The sequence below is a fragment of the Sorghum bicolor genome, chromosome 1 (assembly GCF_000003195.3).
Source record: "Sorghum bicolor cultivar BTx623 chromosome 1, Sorghum_bicolor_NCBIv3, whole genome shotgun sequence".
NCBI classification, from domain to species: Eukaryota; Viridiplantae; Streptophyta; class Magnoliopsida; order Poales; family Poaceae; genus Sorghum; species Sorghum bicolor.
This window is the reverse complement of record NC_012870.2, coordinates 66,607,425-66,622,902: the sequence shown is the minus strand read 5'-3', so window position 1 is coordinate 66,622,902 and position 15,478 is coordinate 66,607,425. Positions and strand designations below refer to the sequence as shown.

At 38.6% G+C, this 15,478-nt stretch overlaps 1 protein-coding gene across 1 annotated transcript; it reads left to right on the top strand.

The window, feature by feature from the left end:
- On the top strand, positions 692-13,960 carry LOC8082317 (putative GTP diphosphokinase RSH1, chloroplastic). The gene is made up of 24 exons (XM_021446443.1): positions 692-1,017; positions 1,145-1,359; positions 4,533-4,709; positions 5,322-5,387; positions 5,510-5,602; positions 6,321-6,452; positions 6,545-6,646; positions 6,736-6,813; positions 6,889-6,960; positions 7,746-7,853; positions 7,966-8,063; positions 8,541-8,601; positions 8,687-8,749; positions 8,827-8,883; positions 8,963-9,064; positions 9,182-9,340; positions 9,459-9,590; positions 9,669-9,755; positions 9,831-9,902; positions 11,537-11,623; positions 11,698-12,148; positions 12,902-12,963; positions 13,156-13,224; positions 13,319-13,960. The coding sequence occupies exons 1-24, from the start codon at positions 990-992 to the stop codon at positions 13,409-13,411; spliced, it is 2,664 nt and encodes an 887-aa protein (XP_021302118.1). The 5' UTR covers positions 692-989; the 3' UTR covers positions 13,412-13,960.

Here is a 15,478-nt window from a genome sequence, read left to right as displayed (position 1 = left end):
TCACATCGAACCTTGTGGCACATGCATGAAGCATTAAAAATATAGACGAAAATAAAAACTAATTACACAACTTGTCTGTAAATCGCGAGACGAATCTTTTGATCCTAGTTAGTTCATGATTGGACAATATTTGTCAAATAAAAACGAAAGTGCTACAGTAGCGAAATCCGAAATTTTTTCAGAACTAAACAAGGCCTTAGTCAAAATTCAAACCACCCCAAAAGCAAGTGAGGAATGGACAAAAAGGATGGAGTGCTTGAATAAGAGATGCATCCCTCCTCCCCCCTCTCTAAAAAAAAGAAAGAAAAGAAAAAAAAGATACTCTGTATCATTGCAACTAATAAATTAAATAAAAAACGGATTATAAAAAATCTGGCGTTTTCGGAACGCGCTCATTTGCATGGCCAAAATTATATATGAAGACATAAACAAAACTGCATAACGCTCACAAGCAAGGCGTGCGCTGCAGCCTTTTAAGGCCCTTGACTTGCGGCGGCTCAGCTGAGAGGTAGCTCTAGACAAGTGGAGCAGCCGAGCCCGAGCAGAGCACTAGAATCCAGCGACCAACGCCATCGTGGCAAGTAAATCAGACAAAAATCACAGAAAAAACCGTCCGAAATTGCACGGCGAGACGAAAATAGAAGAACGGCGAGCTGCGGAGTCCAGAGGCCAAGCACCAGCACCCAGCGAAGAGGGCAGGGAGTCACGCACCCGCCGCACCGCACCCTTCCTGTTCCATTTCACCACGGCCGCGGCCTTTGTGTGGCCTCCGTCTCGTGTTATCCCTTCTTCGAGTTCTTCCGTCTCCCCGTCCCTCCCTCCATCCCTCCCCCACCCCTCGGCAAAGCCCGCCCTCTCTCCCGGTCTCGACGCGACTCGCCGCTCGCTCCCTGCGGCTGCGCGCCCAATTCGTGCCCAACTGGAGGCGGCAGCGGCGGCGACCGCACGAGGGCCTCAGCGCCGCCGATGAGATTGCGCCGCGCCGCGCCATGCAGACCCGGCCGCCCACCGTACCCGGTAACAGATACAGCAATCCCGCCTTCCCCGCTTTATGATTCTATGGGCTGCCTAGGGTTCTCGATTTGCCGCCTCTCCGGGGGGGTCTGATGCTTTTTGTGGCGTGTTTGTGGCTTTCCGCGTGCAGCGTCGTCGTCTCTGGAGTGCGTGAGCTCGTGCACGGCCGCCTCGTGGAAGGGGGGCGGAAGGCCCTACGAATGCAGCGTACTCTCTTGCGCGTGGAACGCGCCGCGCGCGCTCACGGGCGCGCTCGCCAGCACCGCGCAGTGCTCCTCGTGCGGCCACGCCGAGGCCGGAGGCGGCTGGAGGAGGCGCGGGCGCTCGCGTCGGAGTAACAACTCGGTGCGTCGCCACTGCTCTGTTGCTGTTTCTGCTATTCAAGCCATAGTGTCGATACGGATTTCGTGTTTTGCCTACTTAAGCCAGCTGAGTTGAACCTGTTATTCAAGCCATAGTATCGATATGGATTTTGTGTTTTGCCTACTTAAGCCAGCTGAGTTGAAGTAGCAGTCTACTACAACATTCTGGTAGCAAACAATGTTTTATCACTTATCAGACTTCAAATCGACCCCTCTAGCTGCTAGGTCGTGCAGGATAATAATTTAAAGTGCGCTCTCTTTGCATTTTTGTTTCATCGTGCAATTATTCGGTAAGCTGCTTTACCATTCAGTTTTATGCATTTATTTCCTCACTAAAAATAAGTTATGCATTTATTTGGTTAGCTGGCATGATCAGTTTGTTCCATTAGCAGGTTCTGTTAAATGTATTCGAAGAATAACTTGCAGTAATATAGGGCCTGATGTTCTCTTGATTTTGGTAAGCAGTATCGATGCTGGTAGAATATATCATGAGTTAGAAAGGTGAAATCCGGTGATCGCACACAGCTTCATGAAAGCTTAGCTTCATAGCACAGTTCAGTGTCATTTCTTTAATTTTATAGGCAAGAAAAATGGAATTCTCTTTCCTTGTGGGCGCCATTGCTGGCCTTTGCTAGCTGAGTGCAATATCTTCAGCGGCAGAACTGTACTCTATCCACTTGAATCACAATTCACAATTACTCTAGTAAAGGGAATTTCTTTTCTGTAATTGAATTTAATGGAATTTGTTTCATGTGCATTGCATGTCATTTTTTTTAAGAAAAAATCATTGCATGGCATTTTTTAGTTCCAAAGTAAACAAGCTCTGGAAAGATTCCTTTCAGTTTCAGTGATCCTGTCTACAGCATCCAAGCATCCTGTAATCACCTGTATAGCAGTTACACTCTTTTATATACCTGCTTTTGACCCAATACATCAATAACTGACATGTTTTTTTTTATATTGTGGATGTTGCTTGTTTGCTGTTATTATTTTGTCTTTGGCTTCTAGTTTGCATGACAGTTTTCTATTGCCTTCCTTGACCATTTTTTTGTCTACATTTTGTGTATGTTCTGTCTACATATGGTTTTCTACTCTTTTCTTTCTGTTACTTAATAGGTATTGAATTGACATACTCTATCTCTTTCTACCTCTGTGCCAAATTTGTCCTCAGTCAAACTTTTCTAACTTTGACTAAGTTTTAGAGAAATATGTTCACGTGTACAAGTTCAAATAAATGCACTATCAAGACATATTTCATAGAGAATTTGGTGAAACTAGTTTGATGTTGTAGATGTTGATGCAATTTTCTATAAACTTGGTCAAAGTTAGAGAAGTTTGACTTAGGACAAAGCTAAAGTGAACTATAACTTGGAACAAGAGCACTAAATAGGTGTAGAGTAGACATACTATCTCCGTTACTGAATAGTTGCAGATTATATCTGTTACTAAATAAGTGTAGTTTAGACATTGGCTTATCTCAAATGTGCAATCTTGTGCTTTGTGCATGTTAGTGGTGGATGGAAGAGTTTGATAACATACACTCTAGAATTATATCCATTCAGTCATAGAGCATAAGAGGATTAAGGAGCAGTTTCTAGCGCAAAGGGGCTAATTTTTTGTACTGTCTCATTAAACCATAAGGGAATGATTGAAATGTAACTCACGGAGCTGAGAAAAAAAGGTAACGCTCTTACAGATAATCAATCCACCAAACATATGCTAGGAAAATCTCCGTTCCTTTTTAGCTTTCCACTTGACAATGGTTCAAATTTTGCTAACATTTAGGGCTTGTTTGGCACAGCTCAACTTCACTAGTAAAGCTGTTTTTTTTAGAAAATAGCTTCATGAGTGACTTTCTAGATGAAGCTGAGCTGTTTTGGAAAAAGTGTTTGGCAAAATAGCTTCACCAACTACTTCATACATAGTTGAGAGAGAGAAATGAAGGAGAAGCTGCAATAAGCTACTTTTTTCTAGCTTCATCCAACTTATGTATTTGTGAGAGGAGGGGAAAAACAGCTTCATCCATGAAGCTGTTTTGGAAATAAGTGTTTGGCAAAAAAAACAGCTCACAACAGCTCATGAAGCTGTTGTGAGCTGTACCAAACAGGCCCTTATTTGGGTCAATCGTTGTAGCCTAATATTTAGTGGAAGTAGTATCTGGGCAACTAATAATTTGGCTACCTCACAAGCAAACCTGAGATTATTTTCCTTTTCGAACAGAACAATCTATGAATGACTCCACAGTCCACAGCATCCTTTCGTAGCTTTGTTGGACAACATATCATGTTATTGAAATCCAAAAGACCATTCCTGAGTGCTGTAAACTGTGATTTCCTTGATTGGGCTGACCCTAGAAGGGTAGCAATATGGTCACATACATGGGCCTCATGGGCCTAAACCTTATACTCCAACACTGAGGATGCCTTGACCATCTCATGTTCTATTCAGCGTTGACCCAGCGTTGTCGTCAGTTTCCTCTGTAATACACACTATGGTCTCCATTCTCCAGTTTTCCTTGAAATTCATAGTCAGACCCCATTGCAGAATCATGTATTTTGCGGTATGATATCTAGTAATGTGGTAGAATATCAAGTAATTCAGTTTTGTTTTTGGTATATTGACAACTGCAACAGGTAGCTAGTGCAAGTAAGGTATAGGTCTGTGGTCACTCTGCTACTACGGTACTACCTCTGATTAAGCCAACTGGAAGGAAAGGAAGTATCCTGATGCTAAGGGAGTGGTGTTCTGGGTTGTGGATAAGTTATAGGTAGTGTGGATGGAGGAGCATGCCACACATGCCTGCCCCCTGGCACACACTTTAAGGAGCTAATGTTGCTGATGACTTGTCCAAAGGTTTTTCAGAGAATTCTAACACTACCCAAAGACATTCCAATTTTCCTAATATAACCAACTAGAATTCAGGAGCTTATAATGATTCCATCCAACCTGGGCAATCAATTTGCTTTATACTCCACTTTGTGATGATGCTGATTATGTTTTTATAGTTAAATTTGTGAGTTAACACCATGTCAGATTGTGGTCGTTTTGTGAATGTAACATTTTTTTTTTTAAAAGAAAATCTGCATTCACATTTCCTTGGCGTATTTAAGTAGCTGAGTTTTCCATTTTCCAATAACCTTTTACTTGTTTTTTCAGTTACTGCATATCACCTTTGATGAGGACATCAATAGAGGGAAATTTGGTTATGATCCATCACCTGCCTACTCTGCAAGTTTTGTCAGACCTTGGTCTACTACTGTCGACCCAACATGGAGAGCTTACTGCTATTCATCATCTGAATCCTTCATCATCTCCCCAGAGACTTTGTGGGAGGTGTGTCATTGAATCACTTATGTAATTTGCACTTCTGTGCATATCTGAAGAGCTACATTTTCTAGCTTCGATCAAATCCCTCGATTTGGTTTGCAGTTTTATGACCATCCAGAGTTTTTTTTAAGGGTAGCAAACATACAACAGTGTGATATGATATATAGTGCCTGCCACCTTGTCTCTAACCTTTGCACAAATATTCTAGAATATGTAAGGAATAGGGACCATTCTATTCCTGGTAGTGGAACATCAGAATTATTTCCTTCTCCATGGTGCCAACACATGTTTTAACTAAAAGAAAAGAGAAAGGAGTCAAGCTCCTTGATGCTTTTGAAATGTAGTTTCTGGCCAGAGTAATACATTCATTTCACCAGCCACGTGGCCACATCAGTTTTACCAAATGGTACCCGTTTATTGTAAGTTGTAACTTGGTAGTACATTTTGCTCCTCTTGAGTTTGAAACAACATTTTTTTTATGTGCAAGTTTACCTTCATACCTCAGGTGCTACTAGGTTATTAGGCGAAGCAAGACTTGACTTTAATGTTAGATTTCCTTATGCGAATCAAGGGTGACTTCAATCATAGTGAATGTAACCTTTTTTTTCTGCATAACAGGATCTCAAACCAGCTGTTTCATATCTTCAACCTGAAGAGTTAAACTTTGTGCGTGACGCTTTGAAGGTAACTGATTCACAATATCTTCCTTCCATGCTATTTGAAAAAAAAACAGTTTTGCACTTTCTGGTTTCTGTGGAAGTGCCTACATGAATGTCTGCATCATGATAGTTCATTAATAATTGCAGTTGGCGTACGAAGCACACAGTGGACAAAAACGGCGAAGTGGAGAACCATTCATTATTCATCCTGTCGAAGTTGCTCGTATCCTTGGAGAGCATGTAAGTAGTAATATTGTTGACACTGGTGAGGTATTCCATCCTGAAATATAAAGGATTTGAGTTGTCCTAACTCCTAAGTCAAACTGTCCTAAGTTTGACCAAGTTTATAGATAAGAGTACTACTCCCTCTGTCCCTGAAAGCTTCCACTCCTAGAATCCGTGTTAGTCAAACTTTTTTTAACTTTGACTAACTTTATAAAAAAGAGCATCAATATCTATAACATAAAATGAGTATCTTATGAAAATATATTCTATGATAAATCTAATGGTATTAGTTTGGTACTATAAATCTTATCGTGTTTTCTAGAAATTCGGTCAAAGTTTTAAAAGTTTGACTTAGGACAACTCTAGAAGTTGAAGTTTTCAGGGACAGAGGGAGTAACATCTACCATATCAAAGAGGTAAATTATGAAAACATATTTTGTAATGTATCTAATGATGCAAATTTGGTGTCTTAAATATTATTGTTCTTTTCTATATACTTGGTAGAACATAGGACAGCTTGATTTAGGACAACTAAATATTCCTTATATTTTAGGACGAGTATTTTCCTTGAAGGGTCCCTAGGGCCTATAGTAGTAGCAATGAAGTTTTTTTTTCTCCCTGGACATAATTTGGAACTTGATTGACATTCATTGACCCTATGGTGATGCAATTTCTGTACTTGTCCCTAGTATACACAATGAATCTAAGTTCTGTTCTGCTTTGGTATAATTAGGAACTTGACTGGGAATCCATTGCTGCTGGTTTATTGCATGACACTGTTGAAGATACAGACGTGGTTACCTTTGAAAGAATAGAAAATGAGTTTGGGCCAACTGTGCGCCGTATTGTTGAAGGGGAGACAAAGGTATATTATTGTTTTTTGCAAAGCTGCAACTTTGAGAATTTTGCCAATCATGTAGTAAATCTAGCGCAAAACCTGCTCTGTTTTAAATGTAGGTATCTAAGTTGGGGAAACTTCAGTGTAAAAGTGAAGGTAGCTCGAAACAAGATCTTAAAGCAGACGACCTAAGGCAGATGTTTCTTGCCATGACAGAAGAGGTATCCTTTTTATCCATATGGAACATCTTATCAGGAAAAAAAGATTTACCTCTAAATTTTACTTAAGAAAAAAAAAATCAATGCTGTAGGTTCGTGTGATCATCGTCAAACTGGCAGACAGGTTGCATAACATGCGTACTCTCACACATATGCCTCAGCACAAGCAGGTGAATTCTTATTCCTGATTTAAGATACGGATGTATCTTACTTCCACCCTAAGTACTAAGCATGACTATTTGCAGTATGCCATCGCCATGGAGACACTGCAGGTCTTTGCCCCTCTAGCAAAACTCCTTGGGATGTACCGTATAAAGGTATCTGCTGAGCCTTAGGACCTATAAGAGCTAGCTTTAATACTGCATTGCTTTATTTGTTTTATTTCATCTTGTTCAATTTTGCAATATATGCTGCATATATTTTCTTTTTATAAAATTTTGGGTACCATTAAAAAAATAACTGGCTTCATCTTTATGTGTTCTCAGAGTGGAATGTTTCTGTTACCTCTGTTACAATTTTTTGTGAATACATGCTATGTATAGTCTTGTATCAGGCTATCAGCTGTGCTCTGACATCCTTCTCCCATGACGACCCGTTGTGTTAAGAGAAAATCTTGCCTTATATTTTACTACTTACCTTTTAAAAATAAAATAAAACTAAGGTTCACTTGTTGTAAACATATTTTGTAGAATAATTCTAGAATAAAATAAAACCAAGGTTCACTTGCTGTCCATAATTCTTTCTTATAAAAGTATTTGGGGAATAATTCTAGTTTTGACACCCTCTGCAATAGTAGTCCAACCCCTGAACTTGTGAAAGCAGTCTCTTTAGTCCTTTGCGTCTGGTTTTAATCATGGTTTTTGAGCTAGGGAAAGGTCTATCTCTCAAAATTGAGGGACTAAAGAAAGGCCGTGCCCTTTATTTTTGTTATAATAGGTGATGTACTGCTACTTTTATCCGTGTTAAAAAATATTTTGTTTTGTGTACTTCTCTTTTCATGTAGGCATATATCAGTGTATTTTTTATGAAGAAAAAATTTTATATCCTAATGTTTTACTCTCAGTTCTTCCTTCCTTTTGACCAGCAGCTCTTGTCTTTGTAGTCTGAGCTGGAATATCTATCCTTCATGTACGTTAACCCCACTGGTTTTGCTGAACTAAGGAAAAGAGTTGAAGACCTGTACAAGGCCCATGAACAAGAATTGGAAGAGGTGCTGTGTTTGTTTGGTAGCTTTTAAGTTATGATTGATACTCTGGCATGATTCAGTGTCATTTTCTCATGTTTGCAATGGATGACATTAATTTGAGATTCTTTAATTCCAGGCGAATAGGATTTTAAGGCAAAAGATTGTTGAGGATCAGTTTCTTGATCTTGTTAGTGTTGAAACAGAAGTGCGCTCAGTTTACAAAGAGCTCTACAGGTGAGCGCATACCATCTCATTAAACTAAAAGTGCTACTGGCTTTAGACTCCAAAGAGAATTTTATCTATTTTCATTAAGAATCAGATTATCATACTATAACACCACCTATGCTTGCTGAAGTGCTGTGCTGGCATGCTATTGTGTTCCCTAGATATTTCTTACAGAGTTTTCCAACCCATTTCCTATGAGATCATACAATCAACCAGTCTGCTACACATTTTCCAGTTTTTTTTTCCTTTAAGTTTTTTAAAAAGGGTGGTGACTGAATCATGTTCGTTGCTGATTAAAAACCACTCCGTAATATGATAATACTTCATGGTACGGTTGCCTGCTTATTTGCTTAGTTGTGCGTCTCAATTGCATTTTAAACCAAAAGTTATTATTATAGTGGTGCGAGTGTTATGTGGTTCTTACTTGGAAATATGGTGTAAGGTTTTTTATTTGGTGGATTATTTATTTTTTGAGCCATCTTTCAGCATTTACAAAAGTACACTCAAATCCAAGAGTTCAATAAACGAGGTGAATCAGGTTGCTCAGGTATGTTTTTTAATATCCATACTATTTATATTACTCTGAATATGATGTTATTTGTAAAATAATGAACCTTACATTACTTGCTTAGCTGAGGATCATCATAAAACCAAAATCCTGCAATGGTGTTGGGCCATTGTGCACTGCACAACAGGTACCACCAACAACAAATTATTATATTGCTTATACAATGGATTTGTCATTGGCTCAAGTATGTTCCATTTACTTCAGATCTGCTATCATGTTCTTGGCCTTGTTCATGGTATATGGACACCCATTCCTCAAGCTGTGAGTTATCTTCTTTTCGTCGTGTTTAATGTTCTTTTGTGAATTATACCACCTTTCTAACAATCAATTGTGCCAACAGGTGAAAGATTACATTGCAACTCCAAAACCTAATGGCTACCAAAGTCTACACACAACAGTGATACCATTTCTTAACGAGAGTATGTTCCATTTGGAAGTTCAGGTAATGCTGCCTACTCATTTGTTAATTTAAACTGGCAAATATCAAGCAAAGAATGTATTTTCATCCTGTTGTTATTTGTGACTTATGTTTAAAATTCTAACTGTATCACTATCACAGATAAGAACAGAAGATATGGATTTAATAGCAGAAAGAGGTATTGCTGCACATTACAGTGGAAGAGGGGTGGTTTCTGGACCTGTTCGCCCTGGAATATCAAGTGGAAGAAATGCCAAGGGGAAAGTAATCTGCTTGAACAACACAGGCTTTGCTCTGAGGGTACTGTAATATATCTTTCCAATCATGCTAATCCTTTTAAAGCTTATAGTACTTCTAATTTAAATATTATACCACAGTTGGCTTGAGAAAAGTTTTAATAGCTTACCATTTTTCATAGATTGGTTGGCTCAATGCAATCCGTGAGTGGCAGGAAGAGTTTGTTGGTAATATGAGTTCTAGGGAATTTGTTGATACTATCACCCGAGATCTTCTGGGAAGCCGTGTCTTTGTGTTTACTCCTAAAGGCGAGGTGAGGCAATGAACTTGGAAATATTAGTTAGTTAACAGCATAGACTGTTTTGGGCTCTAAATACGCTGTTACTTGTAGATTAAAAACCTGCCTGAGGGAGCCACAGTGGTTGATTATGCTTATCTGATCCATACTGAAATCGGCAACAAAATGATTGCAGCAAAGGTAAATTATGAGGAAAAAAATGGAAATACATTGTGATGATTAATTCCATTAGTGTTTTCATATGCTCTTTTGCAGGTGAATGGCAATCTGGTTTCACCAATCCATGTACTTGCAAATGCTGAAGTGGTGGAGATTATAACTTATGATGTCAGTATTCCTCTCTTATATCTCATGATTTGTTTCTGATGTAGATTTTTTTTTTGACAATTTTGCAATGTCAAGATACACACATACAAGGTGCTGCTTTGGTTTTGTCAAAATCATGCAATGTTGCTTATTGGTCAATTTATGCTCTTAATTCTTGGTTTCCTAATATTAACTTCAGTATGGTTGTAACTCTTTAGTTTTATACAGGCATATGACCAGCTAGCTAAATTTGTATAGCATCATTTTTTTTTCTTGAACTTCTAGTTGTACTGTCAAAATTTTCAACTTGCTGCAGAGAAATGCATACTACTGTTTACAGTAGTAACCCTCTAAAAAGGATTTATGCCAACTGCTGAGTGTTTGAGATTTTTATTGATTGCCCAAAAGGTCATTTCCATTTTCCAGCTTGTACAAGTCAGGCCTTTGCAATTCATTATATTCTCCAGCAACCAGCATACATGTTGAAGTAATAAACTAAGAATGCCCAGGGAATTAGCAATAACTGATAATTCCGCAAACGCACGAATAGTGTGGTAGTAGTGATACCAACCAACCAGGGTTTGAATCCCAGCTTGCTTAAAAAAATCCATCGCTGAGTCACTGTGGCTCCCCAAAATTAATGGCAGGGTGCTGGCCTATGCCGTAACGGTGTGGTCCTATCTGGTGGTAGTGGCAGTGATCACGCCCAGGTTATGGTGGGGCTGGGTGAGGCCAGAGTTTGGGCATTTTCTCAGCCGATTTCGCTGAGGTTTCTGCTGATAATTACGTTGAGGGGACACCTTGTATCAGTTAAAGAGTCAAGACAGTGATCTATGCGGCAGCCACTAGCCCGCTACAAGCATACCGAGTTCAAGAGAGATCGTACATGCAGGGATCGACATGGACCTTTCCTTGTTTTCTTGTCTAACTGGGTTCATGATATCGTACTTCTTTTGTTGCGGATCCATCTAAATGTGACTGCATGCATGCACCATAGCACCACCATGAGATCAAATGTTACTTTCTTTTTCCTAGAGGACGTATGTGGTCTCATAGTGAATCAACCAATCTGTCCGTTTTTAACCTACGGCGTTAGGTAGGCCAATCAATCTGATCTCAATACCCAACCATCATGAGCAGCTATCAAGGCTGACCTACATAAGTAACTGCTAAGAGCAACTCCAAGAGCTTGGCTATTCTTGTTGTAGAGACTATTTTAGAATTTGCATAGCAAAAAGTAGGCTCCAACAGATGTGCTATCTGGTTTTGTAAAATAGAAAGTTGGCTATCCCTTGATTTTCGGTGGTCATATCATATATAGTCAACCACTGACACTGGCTATCTGATTTTGTAAAATAGCAAGGCTGTTGTGGACTTCTTCTTTGTTAAGTAGTTTTTTACAAAATAGCTAAACAATGAAATTAGCTACTAATTTTAGCCAAGCTCTTGGAGTTGCTCTAACTGTCTTTTAAAATAGTCTTATAACAATTTGGGTGCAAATCTGAATTACGTATGTGTTTGTCAGTAACTCAGTATCACAATGCTCGTTTTATTGCCCTGTATCCATCAGGAGGATTTCGAGGGAGAAATTGCATTGGAAACTTCTTATATCCATGAACATTTGGACTAACTCAACATATTTGTTTCCGTTTCAGAAATTATCTAGTAAGTATGCTTTCCAGCGTCACCAGCAGTGGCTACAGCACGCAAAAACTCGCAGTGCTAGGCACAAAATTATGAAAGTATGTGGTACTATCATTTTAATTTTTTATCCTACATTACAAGACAGCTCAGTAATGAATCTTTTCCTTAACAGTTCTTAAGGGAGCAAGCTGCTCTTTCTGCTGCTGAAATTACTGCTGACGCAGTTAATAATTTTGTTGCGGATCTTGAAGACGAAAGTGATAGTGAGCTTTCACTTCCAAGCACCAAGAACGAAGATAGTAAATTCAACTGGGAGAAGATATTAAGTTCTGATAAATTATTCTTTGTCAACAAAAGTAGCGATGGTTTTTTACCTGTTAATAATGTCCATCCAAAGCTCAATGGGAAGCAAAACAAAACTGTTAAGGAGTTGGGCATCAAAATCAATGGTCATTCTACAATTCGAGGTGATAGCTTCAATGAGTTAATGCACCCTGGCAATTCCACCTGCAAGGAAGTTTTCCCTGGTTTGGATCGCTGGAAATCTGGTAAAATTTCTAGTTGGCATAGTACGGAAGGCAACTCTGTCCAATGGCTTTGCATAGCCTGTGTTAACCGAAAAGGTGATATGCTTTTGCCATACTGTTGCACTAGACAGAAAAGTTATACTGATCTTTCTATCTTGTCTACCTTGAAGTAATATCTGAGTTTTACGATAAACTTGTTCACGTCAAATTATTGTGTGTTGAATCTGGCTAATTATAGCCTTGTAAATATCACAATCAGTCAGGCCTTAAGAATGATTTATAGCTTGACGGCCTAACTTAGCTGACTGGCAGTAGCATTTAACTATGGTAGCTCTCCATGTAAATGGCTCCTAATCTTTGCCTGCCCTAACATTGGAAAGCTGCAATGCTAATCATTGTGGAAATGTTCCAAGCCTTCATTCCTTTATGGGGTGTTTGGTTTGTGGAATGATGTGGTTTATCATCATCTTATTCTAGTTTTTTGTTTGGTTTATGGAATGGAATGAGTTGATCCATCACCACTTCATTCGGTCACAAGCTAATAATTAATACTAGTATGAGAATGGGGACATTCCACTAAATTTGAGGAATGAACTCATGATGCATCACTCCATATAGAATGGATTGATTCTTCAAACCAAACGCTCCCCTCCCTTAGTGTGCTCTCTATGCACGCTTTCAAGAGACTGATTCGATCTTTGTACAGTCTGTTGTTTTTTTGGTCAAATGAAACACTCCTTAGCTGTAGGCCTGTAGCTGCTACTAGCTTTTCACATTTGCTATATTGTTATTGAGCATTCACTGGTAATGTTTGTAAAATCTCGTGAATTAATTTGGTGACATTCACAGGGATGATGGCGGAGGTTACATCAGCTCTTACAGCTTGTGGAATTACCATATGTTCTTGTGTGGTATGTGAATCCAAATCTTTGATTCTCAACATGTCAAATGTCTTCTTCTTTTTTTGTCTTGTGCCTTACCTTTTTCAATGACCATTCAGCTATTTTCTGAGTTATTTACTGAATTTTGCATCCATTTAATTGGATACACATCCTCTTTGTATTTTTTAGTCAGTTCGTCATCTTAGTTCTTGTGTTTTCCAGGCAGAAGTCAATAAAAGGAGGGGAATGGGTGTGATGCTGTTCCATTTTGAGGGAAGCTATGAGAATGTGGTATGCTTACTTAATTGATAGTTGATGCTAGTATTTGTCTTTCAAGCACGTTCTTTTTCATGAGCGTTCTACCTAATAATCTCTGTGCTTGCAGGTCAGTGCATGTTCCAGTGTTGACATGATTCTTGGTGTTCTTGGTTGGTCTGTGGGATGTAGCTGGTGTCCATTGGGTGTTCTTGAGTGCTAGTGAGTATCAAGAGACGTTATACCACAATAGTCCACCACTATCTTCTCCAAGATGGAGATAATTTTGGAAGCACCAAGACATGGTTGGTGACTGCTGAGCTAGTGGAATCCTTTACTTCTCTGTCAAATCAGAAAGTGAGGGTGACCAAAGTAGAACCAGATATATAAATATAAGGGACATTTTGAAAGTGAGTGTACATTGCAGAGCGAGTAGGGTACTGTTAGTGCAGGGATTGATTGGATTATACAGAAGGCCTTAAAAAAGATTGTTTAAGGCAGTTCTTTCTTCTCCCCACTTGTGTGGCTCGCATATACGAGTTTGCTTAAATGTGCAGCTAGAATTTTGACCTGGACACTAATACCAAATTTTGTCTGTATTTAGTTCTCTCACTCTGCCTGTAAATGTCATTGTATATAGCTTCAATTTTGCAAGTGAAAATTTGAGCATAGTTAACTTGTAGATGCACGCTTCTGAATTACTTGCCATTTCCTGCTGTATGAATGGTGACTTGAACTAGAGGTTTGCCTCTGATGCTTGCTAATTTTGCTCTGGATGGTGATTGATTGATTGTATAATCAGATGACGATGACTTTTATGGTATATAGATTTTGCTATGTGTCTAGATATTCATTATATCTAAATTCAGAGCAAAATTGATGTAAATAAGTCAAAGTGACTTATAATTTGGAACAGAGGCCTTGTTTAGTTTGCAAAATTTTTGCTTTTTTGCTACCGTAGCACTTTCGTTTTTATTTGACAAACTTTGTCCAATCACGGAGTAACTAGGCTCAAAAGATTCATCTCACAAATTACAGGTAAACTGTGCAATTATTTTTTATTTTCGTCTATATTTAATACTCTATACATGCGATCAAAGATTTGATGTGACGGAGAATCTTAAAAATTTTTGTGAACTAAACAAGGCTCTATCCAGAAAAAAGGTGTCGGATCTCCTTAGCTGCGTGCTGTTGAGCAACACAACTTTTGGGCCTGTTTAGATTGGAGATAAAAAATTTTTGGTTGTCACATCGGATATGTCGGAAGGATGTTGGGAGTGGTTTTTAGACACTAATAAAAAAATAAATTACACAACTCGTCTGGAAACTGCAAGACAAACCTATTAAGCATAATTAATCTATTATTAGCACATGTGGGTTACTGTAGTACTTAAGGCTAATCATAGACTAACTAGGCTTAAAAGATTCGTCTCGTGATTTTCAACCAAACTGTGTAATTAGTTTTTTTATCTATATTTAATGTTCCATATATGTGTCTAAAGATTCGATAAGATGGATGAAAAATTTTTAGGCCAGTCGACAGCACGTCAAGAAGCTGTGAAGGCTGCTGCCCGTTAGGTTGTTGGTCCAGCAGTGCTACCCAGCCATCGCACAGTGTTCTATACTCGAAGCAACCACAATATAGGAGTAAAGTAGTTCATAGAGAATAAAATACTTTTTATTAGTTAGCTGAAATATTGTAGAGGTAGTCCATATAACAGCCTATAACAAAAGGTACCCATAACCCTATGGACTACCTATAAGCAATAAAGAAATGTTATTTTCTCTCTCCATGCTCTCTCTTGTGTCATGATACATAAGATAGTTGGAAAGAATAATTTTTAATCTCTAGTGGAACCCACCTTATGGACTACTTTGTTGGCTGAATATTGTGAGAAAATAATAATAACTATGAACTACTTATGTAGGCCCATATATATAGACTATTTGGTCCATATACATTGAGGTTGCTCTCACACCTGACCGGCTGTTTACCAACCAAAAACTTTTTGTCTCATTACATTAAATATTTAGACACATAGACAGATCATAGATTAAAAAGTAACTAATTATATTATTTACATGTATTTTGCAAAAAAAAAATCTTTTAAGTTTAATTTAAACACTAATTATTATAGTTACAAATATAATATAATATCTTAAAAGATTCTTTTCACAGATGGGTACAAAATAACAGCATGCCCGTGGTGCGTGAGTCTGTCCGTGGGTACGGATGTGGGTACGTCCCTAAACCTGACGGGTATTGGCTGACGGACAAAAGAAAATGTTC

Bases quoted from the DNA above. Each gene is read 5' to 3' on its own strand.
- LOC8082317 (XM_021446443.1), top strand. From the start codon at position 990: ATGCAGACCCGGCCGCCCACCGTACCCG. The intron at 9,591-9,668 runs GTGAGGCAATGA...TGTTACTTGTAG, and splicing joins TGTTTACTCCTAAAGGCGAG to ATTAAAAACCTGCCTGAGGG. The intron at 9,903-11,536 runs GTCAGTATTCCT...TTTCCGTTTCAG, and splicing joins TGGAGATTATAACTTATGAT to AAATTATCTAGTAAGTATGC.